Genomic DNA, 27,492 nt, shown 5'->3' with positions numbered 1-27,492 from the left:
AAAAAGAGGAAAGATGGGTGGTTGCCTGGAGCTAGAAATGGGAGGAGAAGATAAGGAGGTGTAGAGGAAAGAGGTAGATATAGTTATAAAAAAGCAACACAGTGGATCCTTGCACGGATAGAACTGTTCAGTATCCTCCATATGTTGGTAGATAATGAAAAATTGTATAGAACTTAATGCACATACACACACAAACACAAACACACACACACAAGGAAAACTGGGAAAATCCAAATAAGATCAATGGATTATATTAATGTCAGAATCTTGGTTGCAACATTATACTATAGTTTTGCAAAATGTTACCACTGGGAGAAACTACAAGGTGTATAAGGGATCTCTGTATTATTTCTTGCAACTGCATGTGAACCTACAATTATCTACAATCAAAATTTCAATTTAAAAGATGTATGTCTCAGATTCCTTGAAATTTAATAAGCGCTACAAATGGAAATAAAGGACAACATGAGAGATTGAGGAAGGAGGGGCTAATATGACAGCAGGGAAGGGCATCCAGGGAAGGTGACACATAAGCTGTGCCTTAAAGGATGAGAAGGATCTAGCCATGATGGCAGAGAGAACGCCCTTTATGTATGACAACCTCAAGGTAAGAAAGGACTTGAGTGCTGCGAAAACAGCAGCACGCTGACAGAGATGGAGCTTAGTCCTCGGCAACTTCAGAGAGAAAGAGGTCTAGGAAGTGGTCAGAGCTGTAGAAAGGGCCAAATTATGTTAAAGAGTTGAGATTTTATGCTAGGAGGAAAGAGAAGCCTTAGCAATCATCAGGCAAGAATAAACAACTGAGAGGAAGCCAGGGTGCCTAGGAAGACTGGAAGAAAACAATGGTGGTAAGAGATTGCCAACATACCTCCATGACCTCACCATTTGCTTGAGGCTAGCCTTGGCCAAACTAATGACCTCCTTACCAGTTCTGGAAAATATACTCTAAACATTTCCAAGAGCCTCAATCAGTAAATTATTAGCATCAGGGAAGGGATGACTACACAGTGGGGACACTGCCAGGACAGACCCTGAAAATGAATGTGCTAAATTGTGAAAGTTTGTGTTTGTATACATTTTTCTGCTAAGAGGAACCAAAACTTTCACATGCATATGTTCAACACCAAGTAGATAAGGTGCTTTAAATGCTCACTTTTTTGCCTGAGGTCACAGATTTATGTCAGGCTTTGATATTTGGGGCTTCTACTATAGAAGCAAATGTTTTCATGGTCACAATTTATTTGCAAAGGAATAAAAGTTTTAAACACCTCACTGACTAACTTAAGAAATGTTTGATGATCTAGTAAAAACTAAAATTATCCATTAAGATACAAAATTACGGGCTGGCCCGTGGCTCACTCGGGAGAGTGCGGTGCTGATAACACCAAGGCCCCGGGTTCGGATCCCATATACGGATGGCCGGTTCGCTCACTGGCTGAGCGTGGTGCTGACAACACCAAGTCAAGGGTTAAGATCCCCTTACCGGTCATCTTTAAAAAAAAAAAGATACAAAATTACACATTCAGGATTCTTGACATTTCCTTATGACCCCTTTCAACTCCCTTAATTACTGTGTCTTTCCTGTAAAAAGTAACTCTCAGCATTCAGCCTCAGAAGTCATAACAAAGCAAGATGCATTTTTATATATTAAACTAACAGCAAGAAAAACCTATGCAGGTGAGATTAAGGAAAAATTGTTTTACTTATGCATTGTTATTATATTGCATAATATATTTACGTTTGTTTTCACATAGGAGGAAAAGGAAGAATTGGTAAAGGGACATGAAAATCAACTACATTGTATATTGATAAATTTTAAAAAATAATAATAAAATTAATGTCATCAAATACTTATCAAGTAAAACTGATGCTCCAGACACTCCCTCATGAACCATCTAGTACTAGGTGAAAAGGCATTTAACCATGAGGCATTAGAAGTATTAAAATAATCTATATAGAATATTGATTATAACATCAAATATTGCAGGTTTGATCACATTTGAGGAGCTGGAAAATTGTCTTACCCTGTTACTTAAAAGTGAGGAAAAAAGAAGAAAAAAAAAAGAAAAAATACAAAAAAAAAAGAGAACAAAAAAATGTGAGGGAGATTTGGGAGAAATAACACAAGAGCAGTTAATGTTGATGGGGCTGCTGTTGTCACTGTCATCATCATCATCATCACCATTTTTTGATGGCCTACTATGTGCCAGGCATAATGTTAAGAGCTTGTCTGCTAGTTGTCTATCTCAATATGCATTCTCTATTTTCTTAACCAAAGATGATAAAATTTGGACATTCCATTCTATCTAGTCTGTATCTTTTCCATTCTCAAGGGCAGAAACATGAATTCTCATGAACATGTGAAACTCTGGTCCATCTCAAACCTCAGGGCTTCCTGAGGTACAGCTGTTAAACACTTAAGTCTAATATATATATGCTTTTGGGTGACTATTATTAAATTTTACTGGTGTGGGAGTGTTTGTGTGTACTCTCTTCTAAATGTCATAAATCAACATAGATAGAAAATTATACAATTAAATCTACAGTTAAGGGACATCTACAGGAAAATACAATAATGTCCAAATCACAGAAGATAGAAAAAGATTACCTTCATTAGAAGAGAACTATTCCAAGATTTTACAAGTTCAATAGCTCTTAGGTCTTGCCAACTAATAAAGTTGTGAAAATGATTTCCCGTTTTCCTAAGAAAGATGGAAACAGTATTTTGAGACTCAATATAAACCACACAGACTATATTAAAAATCTGCCATAAGAGAAAACAAAATTAGACACTACACTGTAATTTCAAAGTATGTTTTAATTAGATGGGGCTTTCTGAATGACTTCTCTTTGATTTTCTAAATTGAACAGAAGCATAACAATTATGATGTGATATATGCCATGAAATTTTAGATCAGGTTCTATCCCAAAACATATTCCTTTTGAAACACTACAATGTGCACACTTCCAAAAACAAAACAAAACTAATGAAAAGGCCTTTGAAGACTTACTCTATACACTTTTAAAAGCAAGATTAAAGGCCGACCCCGTGGCGCATTCGGGAGAGTGTGGCGCTGGGAGCGCAGCAGTGCTCCCACCGCGGGTTCGGATCCTATATAAGGATGGCCAGTGTGCTCACCGGCTGAACTTGGTGCGGCCGGTCACAAAAAGACAAAAAAAAAGCAAGATTAAAAAGCCAGTGCTTTCCCCTTCATTGTATTTACCCTAAAAACACAATCAGATAAAAACCTCTGACCCACAGAAGAGATGAAATATTGCATAAGCCTATTTCTACACCTGTCAACATCAGCATTGGCTTAGCCATTGGCAACCTAACATACTTACCAAAATTTCTCCAATAAACAGAAATTCAACAAACAATGAGTCAATACTACAACGAAAGAACAGAGCTAAGAAACACAGAAGGAAAAATTCCTTCCCTAGAGGCTCCTGCAAATCAACCAGTGGCATCCTCTAATCTTCAACATTAAATTCAGGCTTGCTTTTTACCCTGTCTCCAGACCTCCTTCTGTATGAATGTAACCATGTTCAACTCCTGAGGCTCATTCCTGCTCTACCTACACAGTCCACATGCATGGGCATACCCTCACCTTCACATGTTCTACCACAGACAGCCTAACACTCCAACGTACCAGACAGCACATCTTGCTATTATTTGAATTCTCTCAATTTTACTCTTTAAATACCTTCCCTTCAAACTCACTGTAGCCTTTAATCCCTTAAACATTCCCTTTTCTTCCTAACGACCCCTCCCAGGCTTACATACTTTCCCATATCCATGGGCTATTACTTTAGTAACTCAACATCACACAATCTAACCCTTCACTTTCTCTTTTAAGAAACAGTGGCAAAATACACTTAACATAAAGTTTACTATTTTAATCATCTTTAAATGTACAATTCAGTGGTGTTAAGTACATTCACACTGTTGTGGCTGAAAAATATTCCATTCTGCATGTATACCACACTTTGTTTATCCACTCATCTGTTGATGCAAATGTGGGTTGCTTCCACTTTTTGGCTATTGTGAATACTGTTGCTATAATACATTGGTGTACAGGTATCTGAGTCCCTGTTTTCAATTTCTTTGTGCATATATCCAGGAGTAGAACTGCTGGGTCATGTGGTGATTCTATGTTCAGCTTTTTGAGGAACTGCCAAATTGTTTTCCACAGTGGCTGTGCCATTTTACATTCCCACCAGCAAAGTATGAGGGTTCCAATTTTTCCGCATCTTCATCAACACTTGTCTTCTTTTTTCTATTATTGCCATCCCACTGGGTGTGAACTGTTATCTCCTTCTGGTTTGATCTGCATATCCGTAATGATGAATGATGTTCCCATCATTTCATGTCCTTACTGACATTCTGTATACTACTTAAGTACTGTTAATTTATTTTTTATTTTTATTTATATTATGTATTTATCATGTACAAAATGATGTTTTGAAGTATATATACATTGTAGAATAGTGAAATCTAGCTAATTAAACATATTACCTCACATAGTTATCATTTCATGGTGAAAACACTTAATATCTGCTATCTTTGCACTTTCAAGAATACGATATAGTTATTTGTGGAATATACTAAAAAGCATATGTACTTCACAGGGCCTGGTTTTCCAAAGTCTTGCAGTTTCAAATATTGACCTTGCGGAGGACTGGAAATTTTCCTCAGGCTATAAGTCTCCAGTTTAAGATAAAGATTTGTGGCACAGCAAGGTTGCTGGCTCAAGGACAGACTAGTTACTGATTGTTATGTAAAGATACTAAGAAATTGCTGTAAAGAAATGTTTGCTAAGATCAAGCTTCTGTTGATAAGATCACTTAATTGTTTACTGGAATGTCATCTGGCTTGTTTCACTGAAAGTTACCAGCCTATACTGTTAAACTATAACCCCACCTATGTCTCTTCCTGTAACTTCCTGGTCAGGAAAATAAATGCAGGAAGAGAACCCCAATTCAGGGTTAATTTCCCGAGGGAGGGTTGCCTCTTGCTGGAAGGTCCCAAGGAAGTTAACCACTTGGGGCTTCTCACTGCTCAGAAGAGATGGGCTTTGAGTAATCCTTTGCATCTCCATCACCCGAGGAAGTGGGGTGACAAATCCGTGGGGGGCGAAGCAACACAAAGCAACAGTTATTAACCATACAACAGATCTCTTGAATTTATTTTCCTAACTATAATCACATATCCTTTTACCAACACCTCCCCAAACCCCTCCTCACTACCACGCCAGCCTCCGGTAACAACCATTCTACTCTCTGTTCCTATAAGATCAGCTTTTTTAGATTTCACATGCAGGAAATCATGCAGTATTTGTCTGAGTGCCTAACTTATTTCACTTATCATAATGTCCTCAATGTTCATTTATGCTGTTGCAAATATCAGGATTTTATTGTTTTTTATGGATGAATAGTATTCCATTGTATATATACAAGTGTATACCACATGTTCTTAATCCATTCATCCACTGATGGACTCTTAGGTTGATTCTATAACTTGGCAGTTGTGAATAATGCTGCAATAAATATGGGAGTGCAGATATTTCTTCAACATACTGACTTCATTTCCTTTGGATATATAACCAGTAGTGAGATTGCTGGATCATATGAAAGTTCTATTTTTAATATTTTGAGGAACCACCATATTGTTTTCCATGATGGCTATACTAATTTACCTTCTCATAAACAGTGTGTAAGGGTTGCCTTTTCTCTACATCCTCACCAACACTTGTTATCTTTTATCTTTTTGATAACAGCCATTCTAACAGGAGTGAGGTGATATCTCATTGTGGTTTTGATTTACATTTCCCTGATTAGTGATGTTGGGCATTTTTCATATACCTGTTGGCTATTTTATGTCTTATGTTGAGAAATACCTGTTCAAGTCTTTTGTCCATTTCTTAACTGGGTTATTTCTTTTCTTGCTATTGAGTTTTTTGAGTTCCATATATATTTTGGATATTCACTCCTTGTCAGTTACATAATTTGTAAATATTTCCTTCCATTCTACAGGTTCTCTCTTCAGTCTGTTGATTGTTTCCTTTGCTGTGTAGAAGCTGTTTTGGTTTCATGTAATCCCTTTGTCTATTTTTGATTTTGTTGCCTGTCCTTTTGAGGTCACATCCAAGAAAAACATTGCACAGACCAATGCATGAAGCTTTTCCCCTATGTTTTCTTCCAGTAATTTCATAGTTTGGGGTCTTACATTTAAGGCTTTTATACATTTTAAGTTGATTTTTATATATGGTGAGATATAAGGGTGTAATTTCATTCTCCTGCATGTGGATATCCACTTTTCCCAACAGTCTTTATTAAAGAGACTGTCTTTTCTCCATTATGTGTTCCTGGGACCTTTGCTCAAAATCAGTTGGCTATAAATGCATGAATGTTATTTCTGAGTTCTCTATTCTGTTCCATTGGTCTGAGTGTCTTGTTTTTATGCCAGTAACACACTGTTTTGTTTACTACAGCTTTGTAGTACAATTTGTTTTTTGTTTGTTTTGTTTTGTTTTCAGTTCTGAGAAAGTGAAGGGATTTCTCCAGTATTTAAATTTATTCATGTAATCAGTTATATAAATCTAGATATAAAACCAATCTCCAATAGGTTTTGAGATGGCATTCACCATCTTTGTGAAAAGTTGAACTTTACTAATCAAGTCCAATCATATCTTTAGAAGGGGAAAACAGTGATGGTATTTACAAAACTGGAATTACTATCAAATTAAAAAAACCTATCATAGTCACTTAACCACAAACCAGTCTTAACTTGAATCAGAACTGTCCAAGAAAAATATTCTGTCAGTCATTCATGATCTGAATTCTGGTGTATGAGATCAATTAAATTATGGTACATGTAAGTCATGAGACATTTCTGTTTTGTAATAAATAAGGCACTGGCCAACTATTACTCATTAGTAGCTTTTTTGAAATAAGCTATCAAATCTGCTCCTTCTGCTTTCTTCTTAATGCCAGTGAAGATCATTTTTGTTCCAGGGATACACTTCTTGGGATTCTCTAAATACTCCATGAGCATATCCTAGGTGATGCCTTTGTTCTTGTTGGCATCTGTGTAAGAGAATCCAGGTGCCTGACCTGTCTTCTGCCCAAACAGACCATGGAGATTGGGACCAGTCTCGTACTTGCTTCCCTTTTCCACGGTGTGGCACTGGGCACACTTCTGAACAAAAATCTTCTTGCCTTTCTCAACATCACCCATTTTTAATTCACTCTTTTGTTGCTCATGCTACGAAGATTCCCGCTTGGAAGCAGTATAATTTGAAGTCATATAATTCAAAGTCCCACTCTCTCGTAGTGTAATTGGAAGTCAAGGAATGTGATACCTCCAGATTTGTCCCTTTTGCTCAAAATTGCTTTGGCTACTGGGGGTCTTTGGTGGTTCCATATGAATTTTAGGATTGTTTTTTCTATCTGTGAAAAATGTAATTGGTATTTCGATAGGGATTGCATTGAATCAATAGATCACTTTGGGTAGCATGGATATTTTAACAATATCTATTCTTCTGAACATAAACATGAAATACCTTTCCATTCATTTGTCTTTTTCAATTTCTTTCATTAGTGTTTTAGAGTTTTCAGTGTATAAGTCTTTCACTTTCTTGCTTAAATTTACTCCTAAGTTTTTTGTTTGTTTTTGGGGTAGCTATTGTAAATAGGAGTCTTCTTGATTCCTTTTTCAGATGGTTCACTGTTAGTGTATAGAAATGCTACTGGTTTTTGTATGCTGATTTTTTATCTTGCAACTTTGCTGAATTCATTTATTAGATCTAAAAGTTTTTTGCTGATGTCTTTAGGGTATTCTCCATATAAGACCACGTTGTCTCCAAATGGACAATTTAACTTCTTCCTTTCCAATTTATCAGCACTGCACTCTCCCAAGTGAGCCACATGCCGGCTCCTTTTCCTTTCCAATTTAGATGCCTTTTATTTCTTTCTCTTGCCTACATGGCCTGGCTAGAACTTCCAGTACTATGTTGAATAAAAACGGCAAAAGTGGCATCCTTGTCTTATTCAAGATCTTATAGAAAAAGCTTTCAACTTTTCTCTGTTTAGTATGATAGTAGCTGTGGGTTTGTAATATATGGATGTTATTATGAGGTACATTCTTTCTATACCTAATTTTTGATATTTTTTATAATGAAGGGATGTTGAATTTTGCCAAATGCTTTTTCTGCACCTATTGAAATGATCATACAGTTTTTGTCCTTTGTTCTGTTAATGTGCTATGTAATATTTTGAGATATGCATATGTTGAAACCCATCAAAGAAAAGCCCAGGACCTAATGGCTTCACTGCTGAATTGTATCAAATATTTAAAGAAGAACTAATACCAGTTCTTCTCCCAGGTCTTCTCAAACTATTTCAAAACAGTGAAGAGGAGGGAATACTTCCAAACTCATTCTACAAGGACAGTATTACCCTGATACCAAAACCAGACAAGGATGCAACAAAAAGAAACATACACAACCATTGCATATGTTTTACCACTTTTACTCAACATAGTACTGGAAGTTCTATCCAGGCCATGTAGGCAAGAGAAAGAAATAAAAGGCATCTAAATTGGAAAGGAAGAAGTTAAATATATCCTTGCAACCCTGGGGTGGATCCTACTTGATCATGGTGGATTTGTAATGTGTGGTTTAATTTGGCTTGCTAGTACTTTATTGAGGATCTATGTTCATCTATGTTCATCGGGGATATTGGCCTGTGGTTTTCTTTTTTTGTTGCATCCTTGTCTGGTTTTGGTATCAGGGTAATACTGTCCTTGTAGAATGAGTTTGGAAGTATTCCCTCCTCTTCAATGTTTTGAAATAGCTTGAGAAAAACTTGTATTAATTCTTCTTTAAATATTTGGTACAATTCAGCAGTGAAGCCATTGGGTACTGGGCTTTGTCTGATGGGAGATTTATTACTGATTCAATATCCTTATTCATTTTTAGTTTTTTCAGATTTTCTCTTTCTTTATAATCTAATCTTGGTAGATTATATGTATACAGGAATTAATCTATTTCTTCTAGGTTATCAATTTGTTGGCATGTAACTGTTCCTAACCGTCTCTTATGAGCCTTTGTATTTCTATATTATCAGTTGTAATGTCTTTTTTTTTCATCTCTGATTTATTCCTTTGAGACTTCTTTCCTTTTTTCTTAGTCTAGATAAAGGTTTGTCATTTTTGTTTATCTTTTCAAAAAACCAGCACTTCATTTTGTTGATCTTTTGTATTGTATTTCTAGTCTTTATTTCATTTATTTCTGTACTGGTCTTTATTATTTCTTTCCTTCTACTAATTTTGGGTTCATCTTGTTCTTGTTTTTCTAGTTCCTTGAGGAGTAACATTAGGTTATTTACTTGAGATCTTCTTTTGTGATGTAGGCATTTATTGCTATAAATTTCCCTCTCAGAACTGCTTTTGCTGTATCCTATAAGGTTTGGGATGTGGTGTTTGTATTTTTGTTTGCCTGAAGAGGTTTCTTAATTTCCCTTTTTAATTTAATTTCTTCATTGACTCATTGGTTATTCGGGAGCATGTTATTTAATTTCCATGTATTTGTAAAGTTCCCAAAGTTCCTCCTGTTAGTAATTTCTAATTTTAAGCCACTGTGGTCAGAAAAGACGCTTGATATCATTTCAATCTTCTAAAATTTGTCAAGACTTGTTTTGTGGTCGAATATATGATCTATTCTGGAGTGTTCCATGTACAGTTGAGAAAAACATATATTCTGTATCTGTTGGATGGAATGTTCTGTGAATGTCTGCTAAGTCCATTTGAAATAGAGTGCAGTGTAAATCTGATGTTTGTTGATTTTGTCTGGATTATCTGTCCATTGCTAAAAGTAAAGTGTTAAAGTCCCTTACTATTATTGTATTGCAGTCCATCTCTTCCCTTAGATCTATTAGTATTTGCTTTCTATATTTAGGTGCTCCAATGTTATGTGCATATATATTTACAATTGTTATAGCCCCTTGATGAACTGATCCCTTTATCATTGTAAAATAACTTTCTTTGGCTCTGTTTACAGTTTTTGACTTAAAGTCTATTTTATCTGATACAAGGATAGGTACTCCTGCTCTCCTGTTTCTACTTGCATGGAATATCTTTTTCTATCCCTTCACTTTCAGCCTATGTGTGTCCTTACAAGTGATGTGAATCTTTGTAGACAGCATATAGCTGGGTATTGTATTTTTAATCATTTGGTCACTCCGTATTTTGATTGGAGAATTTAATCCTTTTACATTCAAGGTAATTACTGACAGGTAATAAATTACTATTGCCATTTTGTTAGTGGTTTTGTAGGTCCTTTCTTCCTTTCTTAATGTTGCCCTTTGTGGTTAAGTGATTTTCTCTAGTATTAGGTTTTGATTCCTTGCTTTTTATTTTTAGTGTTTCTATTAAAGGCTTTTGCTTTGTGGTTACCATGAAGCTTACAAAAAAACATTATAGTTATAACAGGTTATTTTAAGCTGATAACAACTTAACTTTCACCACAGGGGGAAAAAAAAAAACCTATACAATTCAATTCCACTACCCCCATTTTGAATTTTCATGTCACAATTTACATCTTTTTATATTTCATATCCCTGAACAAATAATTGTAATTATTTTTAATAGTTTTATCTTTCAACCATCATAAGGATATAAGTAATTTACACACTACCATTATATTATCAGAGTATTCTGATTTTGACTGTGTACTTATTTTTACCAGTGAGTTTTATACTTTTGAATGTTGCTCACATAACCTTTTCTTTCAGAAAGAAGAACTCCCTTTAGCATTTCTTGTAAGACAGGTCTGGTGGTGATGAACTTCTTCAGCTTTTGTGTGTCTGGGAAAGTCTTTATCAGTCCTTCATTTCTGGGTATAGTATTCTTAATTGGTAGTTTTTTCTTTCAGCACTTTTAATATATTGTCCCATTCTCTCCTGGCCTTTAAGGTTTATGCTGAGAAGTCTGCCACTAGGCATATTGGAACTCCCTTATACATAATTTGCTTCTTTTCTCTTGCTGTTTTTCAGGATCCTCTCTTTCTTTGTCCTTGAATTTTGACAGTTTGATTAGAGGTTGTGGGGTATCTTATTTGGATTGAATGTAGTTGGAGACTTCTGACCTTTCTGTAACTGGATAATTATAGCTTTCTCCAGGTTTGGAAAGTTTTTCCTACTGTTCTTAAAATAAACTTTCTACCCCTTTATTTTTCTCTACTCCCTCTTCAATGCCAATGACTCCTATATTTGTTCTCTTGATGCTGACCCATAAATTACATACTGTTTCTTCATTCCTTTTTATTCTTTCTTCTTTTTTCTCTTCTGACTATGTATTTTCATATAACCTATCTTCAAGTTCACAGATTCTTTCTTCTGCTTGATCAATTCTGCTGCATTTTTCTCTATTGCATTTTTCATTTCATTCATTATATTTTTCAGCTCAAGGATTTTCTTTTACATTGTTTTTTTTTAAATTTCAATCTGTTAAATTTCTCTGATAAATTTCTGAGTTGCTTTTCTGTAATTTCTGTAAGTTCACTAAACTTCCTTAAAACAGCTTCTTTGAATTCTTTGTCAGGCAGTTTATACATCTTCATCTCTTTAGGGTCACTGGATTATTTTTTTGTTTGGTGATGTCAAATTTCCCTGATTATTCTTGATCCTTATGGTCATGTGTAGATGTCTGTGCACTTAAGATGTAGGTACTTATTCCAGTCTTTGCAGTCTGGTTTTGTTTGAGAACATCCATAAACAGTAAGCTTGGCCAAAAATTCTAGACAGGTTGTCTGTTGTGGTCCCTAAGCTCACTACTGCTGAGTTGTTGCAGCACTAGGGGGTGCCCTAATCCCAGAAGTGCCACAGCCAGCACAGCACCAGGCTGGAATTCCTGGCCTGCAACAAGACTGGAGCAGCACTGGGCTGCAACCCAAGCCACTGGCCACTGAGGCCTTCCTATCACTGGGTTATTTGGAGCCAAAGTACATTGTAATCAGCAGGTGGTGAATGTGGGCTGGAACTCGAGTCTGTGCTGAAAGGGCTATAGGTATCCATCTGGTGGCAGGATGGGTCTAGAGGCTCAGTCTGTAAGTACCAGCCTGTAGTTAGGGGTTGTGGGGGTCTGCCTGGTGTGGGATTTTACTGTGGTGGGCCAGTACTGAGCCCAATGCAAAGTCCTATGTTTACATCCCTCCTTTTCCCCCAGGCAGACATATCTCTCTCCAGGATATGCTCCCTAAGTTAGGGGAAGGGTGATGCAGGTAATGTAAAACTGTCCTGCCTACCCCTCAATTCATCTTTTCTTATTATTATGCTACAACCAGGTATGCAATTTCTTACTTGGTTTCCTAAACTCTTCTGAAGGTATTTTCATAAGTGAATAGTTGTTTACATTGATGTTTTTGTGGGGGGATGATCGCTGAAAAGTCCTATTTTGCCATCTTGCTCCACCCTCCTAAGTCCACAAACTCCCTTTGTCCATTTATGAATTGAGTTAGGGTTTTCCTGTTGTTGAATTGCAGGAATTTTTTACATATTCTGGGTATTAGTTCCTTATCAGAAATATGATTTGCAAATATTTTCTCCCATTATGTAGGTTGTCTTTTCACTTTCTTAAGACTTAATAGGGTCTTTTTTTCTGTTTTTCATGTTGATTAATAGGAATTACAGCATTCACTTACATCATGAACATGTTACTTATTTTTCTTTGGAGATCCAAACGGTCAAAATTATCATAAGTACAATTCAGAGAAGAAGTGATTCTTCAATTGTTTTAGTCCTCAATCTTAGATGAAATTACAAACCAAACATCCCAATAAATCTTCCATGTTATATGCTGCAGTTGGTTTTCAGAAATCTAACTGCAGACTTGATATCAATGACTGTAAATTTTTTCAGACATATTTTAAAAATGCAACTTATACACTATGTCAAAATAATTTTAACATGGATTTATTTCTTATTATTTAGGATTAAATTTAGGGCAACTTTCCCACTTTGGAGAGTTCTTTTTTTTTTTTACCTTGGAGAATTCTAATAGTTAAAAAACTTATAAAGAAAAACTAGTTATAAATAGGTAAAAACATAATAGTGTCCTTTGACACACAGAAGTTTTTAATTTTGATGAACTCCAATTTACCTTTTTTCTTTTGTTAGCTATGCTCTTGAAGTCATGTAAGATATCACTGTAAAATGATGATTTGCATCTGTTTTCTAAGAGTTCTACAGTTTAGCCTTTAAATTTAGGTCTCTAACCCATTTTCGAGTTAATTCTTTTATATGGTGTTAAGTAAGGAATCAACTTCATTCTTTTGCATGTGGATATCCAATTTTCCCAACACCATTTGTTGAAGACTATTCTTTCCCCATTGACTGGTTTTGGCACCCTTGTGAAAAATCAAATCGTGTTTAATAAAAATAAAATCTATTGATATATGAACACTTGGAGGTGCTATGGACCAAATGTGTCCCCCAAAAGCTCATGTAATGTAAGCTTAATCTCTACTGTGACAATGTTAAGAAGGTGGGAAATCCAATTATGGTATTTGAATGGTGGGGCCCTTTTAGGAGGTGATTAGATTGTGAGGACTGGGCTCTAGTGAATGCACTGATTCATTCATTGAGTAATGGGTTGATGTTTTAATGGGTGGTCATGGGCATGGTCTTGATGGCTTTATATGGAGAGCAAGTGAGCAGGTTAGGTCTCTTGCTCAGCCCATCCTCCCTGTGTGACATCATGAGTTGCTATGGACAGTCACCACCAAGAAAAAGGCCCTCACCAGATGTGTTCCCTGGACTTTGGACTTCCCACCTCTGAAACTGTAAGAAATAAATTTCATTTCTTTATAAATTATCCAGTTTCAGGTATTCTATTATAAACAACAGAAACGGACTAATACAGAAGTCATTCTATAATAGCACATACTTACACACTTAAATCTGATTTTTGATCACTGGTTTCAGCAAATAATTATAAAACAATTCATGCCAAGAGCTGGGAACACAGCTATGAACAGAATATTCTAATATTCACTTTGCATTGATTTGCGTTTATCTTATCTCTATCAAAAATAAAAGGAGAAATGAAGGAGAAGCATGAATGGCAATATTGTAAATGAATACTACAATAAAAGATATATTTGGTGCCCTGGGAATACAGAATAATTTATATACTTGTACAATCAGACTAAATTCCTCGAGGGCTGGTATTCTTACGCATCGTTATACTCAGTTCAGCAACCAGCACAGTGTGTTACTTCCTATAAGCCCTCAAACAGTTACAGAGTAAATACCAGCTCATGTGACTCACAGTTTATGTTGCTGACTGGCACACACCATGATCAGAGGTTAGTTGGCAGAATTCCCCGAGAGACACAGTAACTGAACAAATAGAACAATGGCTCATGATTTTTTAGAAGAGGAATTTAACAGAACCAAAATGGAGGAGATAAAATAACCATTTAGAGTTATTTTGGAAAGTAGGCTAAGCACACCACTGATTAAATACCATGAAAAAAAGTTTAAACTGAAGAATATGAAGAAAACTCAAGGACTGAAAAATATTAATAAAAACAGTTTACTGCTCTGGGGGGTAGGGGAGACATGGAGAAAAACAAAAAGTAAGTTCAAAGTTTTAGACTTCATGACAGCAACTATAAGAAAAATAATGTTTCTATGGCCATGACCACAGGAATCCACCATAGATGCAGGAGAAAAAAAAAAAACAAACAATAAGCTGGGAGAAGGAGGTGCAGGCTGGGAATAAAAATAACAATAGATTCTTCCACGGAGTCCAGTCTTTCTCTCTTTCTCTCTCACAAATGAGGAAGCACTTCCTGCTGGCTTTGAGCTGTGCCTACTCCTGTGTTGTGTCTTAGCTGTTGTTGGAGAGCTTGTAGAATCTGCTAGCATTATACACCACAGTGGATCACTGGGGCCCGATGAGAAAAATAAAGCTATTTTAAGGTAAAAAAAAGCACATAACCTTGCATGTTTTTCCAAAAAATATCCGGTATTTCAGTTTCTACAAGCAAAGAATGTTTTTAAAATTCATGAAAGAATACAAATATTTCCAAAAAGAAAAAAGGACAGCCAAGAAAATAAACTCACAATTACTTGTTTTAGAAAGAACTCTCATGCCTCTACAACAGCAGCAACACCAGTAAGAGTGTTGAACCATCCTGGAATCTGACTCTTCTATTTCTTCTAATAGTGAGGTATGGTCCTAGTGTCACACAAAAACTTTGTGTTTCCTTCCTGTCATAAATAATATGGTAGCCAGCTGCTGATGAAAGGAATTGCTGAGGCTAATGACCGAATCTCCAAATCCAACCAAATGTGACATTTCCAATCAATTCCTTTCCTGGGAACACTCTCCATACCACCCACTTCCAAGATTCACCTTTGTCTTGCTTTCCCAGCTTTTCCTTCCCTGACTTCCTTTAAATTTGGGGGGAAAACCCATAGTCCAAATCTCAGCCTTCTTCTATTCTCTCTAGATAATCTCTACTAGAGAACACACCTATTTCTTAGGACTTCGTGTATGACAATGGTTCTCAATTGGGGGTGATTTTGCCCCCCAGGGGACATTTAGCAATACCTGGAGACATGTGTGGATGTCACAATGGGGTGGGGGTGCTACTTAGCATCTAGTGTGTACAGGTCATAAATGCTGCTAAACATCTACAATGACACAGGACGGTCCTCACAACAGAGAATTATCTGGCCTGAAATGTCAACAATGCCACTGATTAGATATCCTGATCTACATAGATAACTTAAATTAATTCATTCCTTTTTTCTGACAATATATTATTCTTTAAGACTTGCCATGCCTGAGGCACTGGGGTATAGGTACAGGAGGAGTGCAGGATTAGGCATCAGTGTGTGATGCATCATGCCCTCAGAAAAACAGTATCTATCTAATGCAGATATGCCATGCCTCAGACAAAATTACACCAATGCTCCATGCACCTCTGGGTATCACTACCTCACATGTCCTAGATCAAACACTTTATCATCTTCCCTTCTATCCACCCCCACTACCCAGCCCGTTCCTCCTGTTATGTGCCCTGTAATCTCTATCATACCCTCCCAAATATCAAGGCCAGAAATATGGGTAAATTCAAATTTCTTCCTCTTCCCTAATACTCAATTAGAAGCCAAATCCTGTGAATTCACCCTGATTATACTTCTTAGATTCATCCCCACTCCCTATGCCCACTATTCTTCCCCACCGCCCAAACTCAAGACATCCTTCGGAGTCTAGTGCTTTGTAACAAAGACTTGTTTTATAGTATTGTTGGGTCTTTTTTAAGCAAGAAACACTGGCTGAAGGCAGTATGGGGGCTGTGGAGAGAACATTTGTTTCAGTCAGAAAATCTGGAATCCTGGCTGTATTTACTAACTGAGAGACCTTCAACAACTTACTCATTGTGTCTGAGCTTCAGTTTCTTTCTCTGTAAAAACAGACATAATACCTAAATAATAGGTTTGTTGTAAGGATAATGGAACGTAGAGTATCATGGGTGTTCACAGAGTGTGGTAGCTATTGTGATACTAAAATTGTGTTTAATCTACATATAGCTCATATGCTTTAGACACTTTAATATTAAATTAGGAATGGACTGAAAATATAAACCATAAGCATAGTATCGTGTTTCTGAAATTTGTTAGGTTCCCCTGACTCTTTTTACATATAAGCTAGCTCTTTATATCTCCAATCCATTCTAGTTTGAAAAGCTAACTTACACCAAAGAAAGGAACAGAGAATCTTAATAGCAGCAATGGTCTCTTCATTGTTATTGTTTTATATAAGTCAAGCCCAGATGACATACAGGGAACATATAAGCCAAAAACCAGGCCCATTTTCATTCCTCTTAACTAAGCAAATCTGTTCTTAATTCATAAACATAAAATTCCCCAAACAGGTTTCACAGCAGTGTACTCACTGACCACGAACCCGAACCCACAGTAGAGTGCTAATCTCACGGTACACTTACTTGTTCCATGTAATGAAAGTTGCTCTCTGTGTTGAAATGCCAAGACCAACAATTTGATTCATCTGTATTCCTGCAGCTGAAAGTGAAGACAGATAAAACACATGTCTAAAAGCAAGTAAAGTTTTGCTTTACAACAGTATGGAAAAGAAATTATTCAATATAATCTTTAAGAAAAACATATGGGTTTAGCATTTTAATAAAACAATTGGAGCTAACAAAGTATTACCAAAATGATTTTGTAGTTTGTTTGTTTGTTTGTTTGTTTTTTTTACTTTAAAGTGAAAAAAAGGTCATATCTTAATTATAACAGAAGGACCTTTTTGGCTTTAAATGTTAGAAAATGATAGAAAAAGACAGATATTGCTCTCAAAGTCAGTCAGATTGTATTTTCTGCTTGATCATACTAAAAGACTGGATCTTAATGTAAGCAATGATCAATCACAATAGAAGCAGGTTGATGGCAATAAAGGAAAATCCCTAGTGTAATTATTGAATCTGAGATCTTATTTTCAACACAAACAGATGCAAAGATACAAATTAAAATGCCAGGGTTTGGGGTCCAAATTTCTTAAAATATAGCAGTTCAAGTGTTTTTGTGATATTCTTTTAAAATCAATTTATCCCACTGGGAAAATCTGACACACCTTCAATTTGAGCACTGAGGAAAACATGTCACCCCTGCATAGTATACCTTCCAGTAATACTTAACCCGCATCTAATCATGAGTGAACAATCAGACAACCCCAAGATGAGGGACAGCTCACTAAACTGGCCTGTAGTTTTGAAAACTGTCAATGTCATGAAGAATATGCTCTAGATTAAAGGAGACTAAAAAGACTGACAGCTAAATGCAATACCTCATCTTTGGTTGGATTCTAGATTGCAAAAAAGTTATTTTTATTTTCTTTACTGAGATAAGAGAGATTATCAAAGACTGAGTACTAGAAAATAGTATTGTGTTAGTGTTAGTTTCCTGAGTGTGATAATTACATTGTGATTATGTATGTGAAAATACTCCTTTTCTTTGAAGATAATGCTGTAGTATTTAGGGATAACAGGTTATTATGTCACAACTAACTCTCCAATTGTTCAGAAAAAAAAAAGTTTGTTGAGAATGGCAAACATTGCAAAATAGAAGGGCATTGCCAAAGTTTGTGGAAAAGTAAATTAAAAGATAATATGAATCCTTCCACGAACTTTTTGAAGACCCCTTACATGTTTGAATCTAGAAAGGTATATAAGTGTTCACGGTACTATTCTTGCAACTTTTTTATAAATTTTGAAAAATTTGAAACCAGAAAGATGAGGAGAAGCAATTCAGCTAGAAAAATGAAGTAAAAGACCTTTCAGAATTTACTTTGACAAGTCATCTTTTGCCACATTCTAAAACAAGGTTGCATCAAAAATGTTCTTAAAGAGCTAAGATTTTAGATCATGGCTATGGCCAGAAGAGCACTTTGCATCAAGTGGCCACAAAGAAAACAACAACAAAAAAATGAAATAACTTATTTTATAATAAAGGTAACTAGGTGGTAAACTCATGAGAGTAGGAACTATACATGGTAGCTTTGTTTATAACCCTCTGGTATTTTGTACCCAACAGGAAATCAAATCAACACTAGCTACAAGGTGGAATGAAGGAGGGTGCATATTTATACTACAGCTGAAAAGACACAAACCAGAGGATGTAGTTGCTCTTATCTTTCCTTTGCAAAGAAGTTTCATGTAAACCACAAGTTTTCTCTGAAAAAAATATGGGATAACTGTGACACCAATAAAATACTGTACATATAATTATAACGTAAGAAAATTATAAAGTTCTACAGAAGCCTGAGGGAAACTCATTACAAACAAAATGTACTGTAGAGATTATTGTTATTTTTATAAATCCAATTACCTTTGACAGCTTCTTTTATTACAGCAACAAACTGAACCCAGAGAACATCAGGATCAATTTCAACCCAGCCAGTTTGAGGATAAAGACTTTCTACCTATTCAGGAAAAGAGAAGATTAAGTAACAACAACATTAAATTGAGTTAACAACATCTGAATTTTAAGGCTACTGGTTAAAATAATTAACAACATGATTTTGTTATCTAATTAACTGTTATTGCTAAAATAAACATATATATATATATATATATATATATATACACACATGAAATAAAAAAGGTCTACATGCCAAGACCAAAATAGCAATAGTTCATAAATTCATGAGTAGTTCTGAGTTCACAGGACATTTTAGCTTCCTTTATTTTATCTTTACCTTTATTTTCCAAGTCTTCTGCAATGCATATGTGTTTTCATAATAAGATAAAAGTCAGACTTTTAAAAAATTAAAAATAAACCAAAAAAAAATGAGTTCCAGTTCAGACTATGACAGAGCAGGCACAATCCACCTGTCTCTCCCACTGAACATAAACATAAAACCTGGACAGAATGTATGGAGCAGCTATGGACTCTTCAACAGTATATGGTAGCAGGTGGATTGGGGAAGTAGATAAGAATTCAAGTACCACTAAACTAGTAGTGAGTTTCCCATTTTTCTTCTGACATTCCCTGGCCCAGACTCAAGGCATCCTGAAAACCAGAAATGGGTACCAGGATGCAGAGGAAACTCCAGGAGAAGCTCTATTGATTTGTCTCAAAGAACAGGAAAGGGAACTTCTAATACCTAGAGGGAATGGAAGAGATCCTGCATTTTTCTTTTTCCCCTTGTCTCTGTACTTTTGTACCTGGGTTATCCCATAGTGGTGGCCACAGAAGTTATAGTGGTATTGGTGGGTTTCAACAAGCACCTAAGATATTGAGGGAGGTAAAAGTTCTTTTCTAATACAAGGAGTTGTGGTCCCAGGAGGGCAAGGTGAACCCCTGTAGTTTTTCTCTCTCTCTGTGCTCCTGCTGCCTAGACCCAAATGTGCCTGGCAGAATGCGGTAGCAAAAGCCCCAGCTTTCTGGCCAGGAGACTAAAAGAGGAGGCTCAGGGAATAAAAAAGTACCAGGAAAACCTCAGAGAGAGAGGAACTTGGGAAAGATACCACAGAAAGTTGTGTATGAACTCATGGGCTCACCCAGAAGCTACAAATGCATGAATGTAATTCTGAACAGCATACCAAAGATGCTAAGAACAGAACTAAGGGACAGACCACTGCCGAGATCCCAGACTACCACTAGGTTGTACACACACAGAGCCGATCCAAATAGTACTGCCAAGATTTTTAAAACAGAGCTGTCATTGAAACCACAGCCCAAAGAAGGCTGGTCAAAACATGTAGTCTGAACTCAACTGCAATAATTGCCTGCTGAAAGAAAAATATCAACAGTCTTCATAGGATTTACACGAGTCCTAGAGTCTTTTAACATAACATTCAAAATGTCCAGGATATAATACAAAACTACATTGTATATAAAGAACAAGAAAAATCTTAACTCACATTGAAAAAGATAATCAATAGATACTAACACCAAAAATGACACAGATATTTGAGAAAGACTTTAAAGCAGCTATTATAAAAATACTTGTGTTTGTTTTAAACAAATTGAAAGACAGAAAGACTCAGCAAAGATAACTATGGTAATCACTTTATTATGTATATGTATATCAAGATGAGCACATCAAACATCTTGCTGTACACCTTAAATACACAGTTTTTTAAAAAAGGAGAAAAAAAAGTCTCAGCAAAGAAATAGAAGACATAAAAAAGAAAGTTTTAGAATTGAAAAATACAATGACCAAAATTTAAAACTTATTGAATGGGTTCAGTACCAAAATGAAGATAAGAGAATAAGACAATAAACTGGCATGTAGATCAGCAGAAATTATCTACTCTGAACAAGAGAAAAAAAGATTGTGAAAAAATGAGCAAAGCCTCAGGGACATGTGGGACAATAGCAAAAGGTCTAATATTTGCATAATCAGAATCTCTGAAAAAGAAAAGAAAGAGTTCAGTGCAGAAAAAAAAATTACTTCAGGGAAATAATAGTGGTAAAAGCTTCCCAAGTTTAGTGAAAGATTTAAAATCTATATATTCGAGAAGCTCAGAAAACCCCTGCCAGAATAAATCCAAAGCATTAATCATCACAATGAAAATGCTGAAAATTAAAAACAAAGTAAAAAGTTTGAACAAATCACAGAAAAATGATTTGAATGACTGTGGATTTCTCATCAGAACCATGAAGGTCAGAAGGAAGTGACTCAACATTTATGTGCTAAAAGAAAAGAGCTGTCACCTCTAAATTCTATATCAAAACCTCAATAGTACTTTTTGTAGATATAGACAGGATGATTCTAAAATTTATACAGAAAGGCAAAAGAACTAAAATAGCCAAAACAGTGTTGAAAAAAGAATAAAGTTAGAGGACTCACACTACCCAATTTCAAGATTTACTCTAAAGCTATAGTAATTAAAATAGTGTGCTACTGGAATAAAATTAAACAGACCAATAAAACAAAACAGAAAGTCTAGAAATAGACCCACACAAATATTGCTAATTGATTTTTGACAAAAGTACAAAGGCAATGCAGTGGAGAAAAGATAGCTTTTTCAACAGATGGTGTTGGAATAACTGGACATCCATATGCAAAAAAACCCCCAACCTTAACCTAAACTTCACAATTTACACAAAATTAACTCAAAATATCAAGATCTAAATGTAAAATGCAAACCTTTAAAACATTTAGGAGATAAAACAGGAGAAAATCCTTGTGACTTGGGGTTAGACAAAGAGTTCTTAGGACACCAAAAGCACAATTCACAAAACAACAAATTGATAAATTGAAATTTATCAAAGTTAAAAACATTTCCTCTGCACCTCAGGGCCTGCCCTGGGACACAGGGCATGGAGAAGGGGACCGGACCCCCTCCCACACCAGGCACCCCATGCCAGTGCATCAGGGCCTTCCCTGGGATGCAGGGCATGGAGAAGGGGACAAGACCCCTCTCCCACAACCAGGCACACTGTGCCAGCTCCTCAGGGCCCACCCAACGGCCCAAGGCATGGAGAAGGGAACCAAACCTCCCTCCCACAACCAGGCACACATCGCCAGTGCCTTGGATCCCACCTGGGGACCCAGGGTATGGATCCAGGGACTGGACCACCCCCCACAACCAGGCACACTGTGCCAGCACCTCGGGGCCCATGCTGGAACGTGGGGTATGGAGAAAGGGACCGGACCCCCCTTCCACAACCAGGCACACCATGCCAGCACCTTGGGTCCTGCCCTGGGACCCGGGCCATGGAGAAGGGGACTGGATCCCTCTCCTACCACCAGGCACACTGCACCAGCGCCTCGGGGCATGCCTAGGGACCCATGGTAAGGAGCTGGGGACTGGACCCCCCTCCCACAACCAGGCACACTGCCAGCACCAAGGAGCACGCTAAAATCATCTCCTCCATGTAGGTGACCCACCACAGTACTATGGCTGCCCGAAGGCGGCTAGATGCCACAACCACCACACAGATGGTCCACCAGCCACTGAAGTGAGTTGATACAAGGCGAGTCACCAGCAGAGATAAAGACAGGAGGAGGATGTCTGTCTCCACAGAGCCCATTTCATAGTGACAGAAGAGACAGCTGCTGTATGACAGTATTGGGGGACCTGATCATGCCTCTCAGCATTGGACAGATCATTTGGGCAGCAAATCAAGAGTAACCATTATTCTTTCAGAAGGAGAGAAGAAAGCTAGGGTGATTAGAGGAGGAAGGGGGAGAGAAAGGCGGAGGGGGCGGGATTGGACAAGGGGCATAAAGAATAATTACGATCTGTAACAATATATATGCTAGCAATATTGATTTGATCAACATATCTCAATGTGGAACCCCCAAAATATGTATAATCAATTTTGATTCAATAAAAATTTTTTTTTTTTAATTTGCTCTGCAAAAGATAGTGTTAAGAAAATGAAAAGATATAGACTAGTAGAAAATATCTGCAAATCATATATCCAACCCAGGATATATAAAGAAATCTCAAAACTCTACAAATCTCAAAAACAAACCAATTCGAAATGGGCAAAAGACTTGAAGACACTTCACCAAAGAAAATATATGGACCGCAAATATGTACATGAACATATTCAACATCATTAGCCATTAAGGAAATGCAAATCAAAACCACAATGAGTTACCACCCATTATGAATAAGTAAAATAAAAAATATCAACAATATCAAGTATGAATGAGGATGCAGAACAATTGGAACTCTGATACATTGCTGGTGAGAATGCAAAGTGATACAGCCACTTAGAAAGTCTGGCAATTTCTTGTTAAGGTAAACATTCATTTTCCCTAAGACCCAACAGTCCCACTCCTTGATATTTCCCCTAGAGAAATGAAAACTTACATTCCCTTTAAAATGTGTACACAAATGTTTATAGCAGCTCCATTCATAATCACCAGAAACTGGAAACAACCCAAATATACTTCAACATGTTAATGAATGTGGTGCATCTGTACGATGGATTACTACACAGAAACAGAAAGAAATGAACTACTGAGACACACAACAACGTGGAGGATTCTCAAAGGCATTATGCTAAAAAAAGGGAGTCTCAAAAGGCTACTTACTGTATGATTCTACCTATACAAGATACAGTGACTTCTGACTTCTGTGACCAACGTGTGGGGATTTCTCTCCACTAGCAAGTAAGCAATTCTATAAGAGATACCAGGTGTGTGTCCTCTAATTAAATTTTTCAGACACCGTCTACCTGGAGATAGTGTCAGATCCCATGGCGTGAGAGCTCAGTCCCAAAGGCTGCCCCCCACTTCAGCTGCCAGTCGTGAGTCCAGGCCTCTCAAATTTCTGACCAACCAGCTATAAATCAGGGTTTCCACAACTCCTCCTTAGGTTCGATTAGTTTACTTGACGGGCTCACAGAACTCAAGGAAACATATACTTAATGTGTACTGGCTTATTGTAAAAGATATTACAATCAAGTTCTGTGTCTCAGTCATACAGCCGCATGAAGTAAACAGAATTCCTACACTTTGATTAACTGCAATTCAATTATTTATTCAGTACCTATAAGATAACAAACTAGGTGCTAAGTAGCAATGTAGACCAACAAGACCCTCATTCCTGAAGAACTCAAGCTATCTGCAGTAAAGGACCAGTTGTTGCTTTTTAAAAAAATTTCTATTCATTTGTGGACAGACAATTTTAAAGATACAATTAAAGTAAGTTTCTAGAAAATAAAGACACAAAAAAATCCCAAACATTTTATTATTAGAGTCAATAAACATAAAATTACTCTACCAAATTGCTACACAAGTTTCTAAACGCTTAGTGTTCTTTATCTCAGCCCCAGGTACCACACACTTTAAGAAGTACTGATATAAACTCCTACCACAGTTCAAGAGGCATTACTATAAACTCCATAATCTAAGACAGTGGTTCATCCTCAGAGGGCCAGGATTTTTTGTATTTTTATTTACTCGCATATTTTTCCAGACACCATGTCACAGTTCAGAGTCTGAACAAGCCATCCTAGCTTCCTGCCACTCACAGCAATCTTGACTCATCTTTGGGTCCCCTAACCTCATTTCTAAATAACTAATGATTTGCCCCAAATTATACAGCTACTTTGAAACTTTGCATTTTCTAACAATTTCCTTCTTCCTTTAGTTCCAAATATTTCAATTCCTTTTTTTTTTTAATCACTGCTTAAAACAAAAGTATTTTGTTTCTAGAATAATAAGAGCGATAGTAAAAAGTATCATTGCATTTGTGATAAGGACTCAAGAAGATAAGGAGCATGCAGTCCCTGAAGGACAGTGTCTGTCTTTCATCCCTCCTTTCAGGCCGGGGAAGGGATAGGGTGTGTGGGTGGGTGGATGCCCCGTGTTCCTGCACACCTAGCCAGAAAAGAGACAAGAATCTGCTCATTGTCCTGGTCTCAAAACCTGAAGCCAGTCTGCTGTTTCCTCAAAACAAATGCTCAAAGCAGTCACTACTCACTTGCACCCTAGGTAGACCCACTCCTGAGCAACTGCTGCAACAAAAATCACCACTGAGGGTGTGGGAAGGGTGGGACACTGAGAAAAGGGGGGGAGTCAGGTGCTGTTGGGAATGGTTTAGGTAACTGATGGTTCCTGTCCTTCCTAACCCTTCTTAACATAAAAAGATGTTGGCATTAGAAAGAATAGTAAAAACACCATATCCTATAAACATCATTTTGGTGCACAGACAATTGTATAGAAATCAACACTTCATTAACATGAAAACAGAAGAATACCAATTTGTTGGTTGCTGACCAATATTCAAGGCTTTACTAACAGCAATGACTCGCTAGGTTTCTCAAATCGGAAAAAGATACTTTCATGAATTCTCAAAGATGGAAAGTGGAAAAGTAATGACAAACAGCCCTCAAAACTTTCCTAATACCTCCAATATCCATGGATATCAGTTGCTTATGTGAGGAACTGCTGGAGTGAGCAGGACTGAAGCCATGTTGGGACCTAAAACCAAATGGGCTGTAAGCAAATTTTAAAAAGACAGAGTTTTTTTTCTGGTATGCATTTCTCTGAGTTCCCTCTTTTCCCATTGTTATTTGATATTTTGAACCTTGGTTATGCAGCAAGATGACATGATTCACATGAATGTAAAGTTGTTTTCCAGCCAGCCTGGAGCTGCTGACTTGCACTTACCATCTAATGGAAACCAAGGAAGATAGGGATAAAGCTGTGCTGATTCCACCCCTGGAGCAGGACCATCAGATAACAGCAAGGACAGGAGCAGAAATCAGAGTGTTGGCCAGACTTTGGACCTGAGGCTTTGCCTGAAGCCCTCGCTGCTCACGTGCCCCTCCTTCCTGCTTTTCATTTCCCTCATGCCATGCCCTCAGCCCCCTCTTTAAAAACCCCTCAGTAAACCTGAGTCTTTGCTATGGCTTTGGTCTGGCTGTTCTCCTTCAGGTTTACCAGACACATGGGTCAGCCTAACATCCCTTCTCAGGTCACCGGTATTCCTGAGTGAAAGCTGACTTCCATTCTCAGGGACATTTGGCAGTTTGTGTGTTTGATTCTTGTCTGGGGGAGGCAGCCAGACCTGTATGCCCCCTATCAAATTCTGGGGAGCCTCGCCAGGAGGTGAGAGTGTCCTGTAACAGAACCAGCACTTTAAGGAGTAGTTAATAATGATGACAAATGAAGAAGAGACAATAAATTTTATCCTCTAGCAAGATCAGAAAAATTAAAATGTACATAGAGACGGGTTGGAGATCTATCAAAGAAAGTAACAAACCAAGAAAGTCACAAACCACCCTCTGGCTGAATCTGCCCAGTCCTGCCTCGCTAGTCACCTCAGTCCCACCCAGGCAAGGCCGGAGAGACGAATCCCCAGGTGACACGAAGCGAGCGAACAGCCCCAAGTCACACACATGGCCCCCGGTTCCCTCGGCCTGGACAGGAAGGGCGCGCGCAGGGCTCAGCCCGGCCGGGAGGGAATGTGGATCGTGGCCGGTCCCGGCACGCCCCCGAGGACCGCAGGCCACAGGTACCGCAGGTGGCCTCCCGCGGCTCGGTCCCGGGTGCTCGGAGAGACCCAGCCCCGCGCGCCGACGCCCGCTCCCCGGTCACCTTCTGAGCGCTGGCACCGCGGATTCGCGCCTCCCGGTCATAGACGTGGCAGCGGATCACAGAACTGCCCACGTCCAGCCCCAGAACGAACCCGGCGCTGGGAGCGTCCGGCGCGCTCTGATCCGGAAGCCCCTGCTCCGGGTCGGTGGTCAGCGCCGACATCCCGACCCGCGGTCCCTCCGCCGCGGCGGCCTCCCGCGCGGGCTCGCGGCGCTACCCACACGGCCCGCCGCACCTCAGCCCAGCGCGCCCCTCAGGGCCGCCGCCCCGCCCGCCCCGCCCCCTCCGCGAGACCCGGGAGGCCCCGCCCCGACGTCGTGACGCCACAGGGGCGCGGGGCGGGGAGGTGAGGGGGTGGGACTAGGCTCCGTCCTGCACCTTCCCACGGCTCTTGGCTCTCCGCTCGTTATTTACACCTCCCTGAGGCAGCGCCTACCTTTCTTCCAACCGTAGTTACGTTTTCGGAATCCCTAGTAAGAAAAAGTGACATGAAAAGAGATTCAAAATTCATTCGAAAGTATCTATTAATAACCCACAGGTTCTCCGAGACTTCTCTGCCCTGCACACCTGGTAAAGTTTGCACGTGTAACTCTCATCCATAAACGCTTGCTGAATGACATGCAACACAACTAGTAAGGCCTTCAGTGCGCCGCTGAGAAAGCAAGCAAGCTGGGGCGCTGCTTGCACCGTCGCGCTCCACGCCACAGCCTCCCAGAGGCCTTTGGCTGCTGCCCACAGAGCATAAGCTCTTCTGAGCACGTGGCAAAAAAGGGCAAGAAGGAGGCCTGTGGAAATTTCTAGATTTCTTGCGGCTCATTTGGCCTCCAGCCCACCGCCTTCTCAGGGAGAGTGCTAATCCATGAGGGAGTGGGGCAGTAGTGAACCTGCTC

At 38.2% G+C, this 27,492-nt stretch overlaps 1 protein-coding gene and 1 pseudogene across 4 annotated transcripts in view; both read right to left on the bottom strand.

Moving 5' to 3' along the window:
• Positions 1-26,836, bottom strand: part of GK5 (glycerol kinase 5) — a 75,281-nt gene extending 48,445 nt beyond the window's left edge. For all 4 annotated transcript variants that reach the window (XM_063114809.1, XM_063114810.1, XM_063114808.1 and 1 more), the window contains exons 1-4: positions 26,603-26,836; positions 18,919-19,012; positions 17,022-17,097; positions 2,609-2,702 (exon numbers count right to left, since the gene is read on the bottom strand). In XM_063114809.1, coding sequence (XP_062970879.1) covers positions 2,609-2,702; positions 17,022-17,097; positions 18,919-19,012; positions 26,603-26,764 — 426 coding nt within the window. In that variant the 5' untranslated portion in view covers positions 26,765-26,836. The remainder of the gene's footprint in view (positions 1-2,608; positions 2,703-17,021; positions 17,098-18,918; positions 19,013-26,602) is intronic.
• LOC134391078 (cytochrome c, somatic-like) lies at positions 6,929-7,246 on the bottom strand (annotated as a pseudogene).
• Positions 26,837-27,492: the final 656 nt, after the last annotated feature.

Source organism: Cynocephalus volans, chromosome 11, assembly GCF_027409185.1.
Source record: "Cynocephalus volans isolate mCynVol1 chromosome 11, mCynVol1.pri, whole genome shotgun sequence".
NCBI lineage: Eukaryota > Metazoa > Chordata > Mammalia > Dermoptera > Cynocephalidae > Cynocephalus > Cynocephalus volans.
The sequence above is the reverse complement of the archived record's forward strand: the minus strand, read 5'-3'. Positions and strand labels throughout refer to the sequence as shown.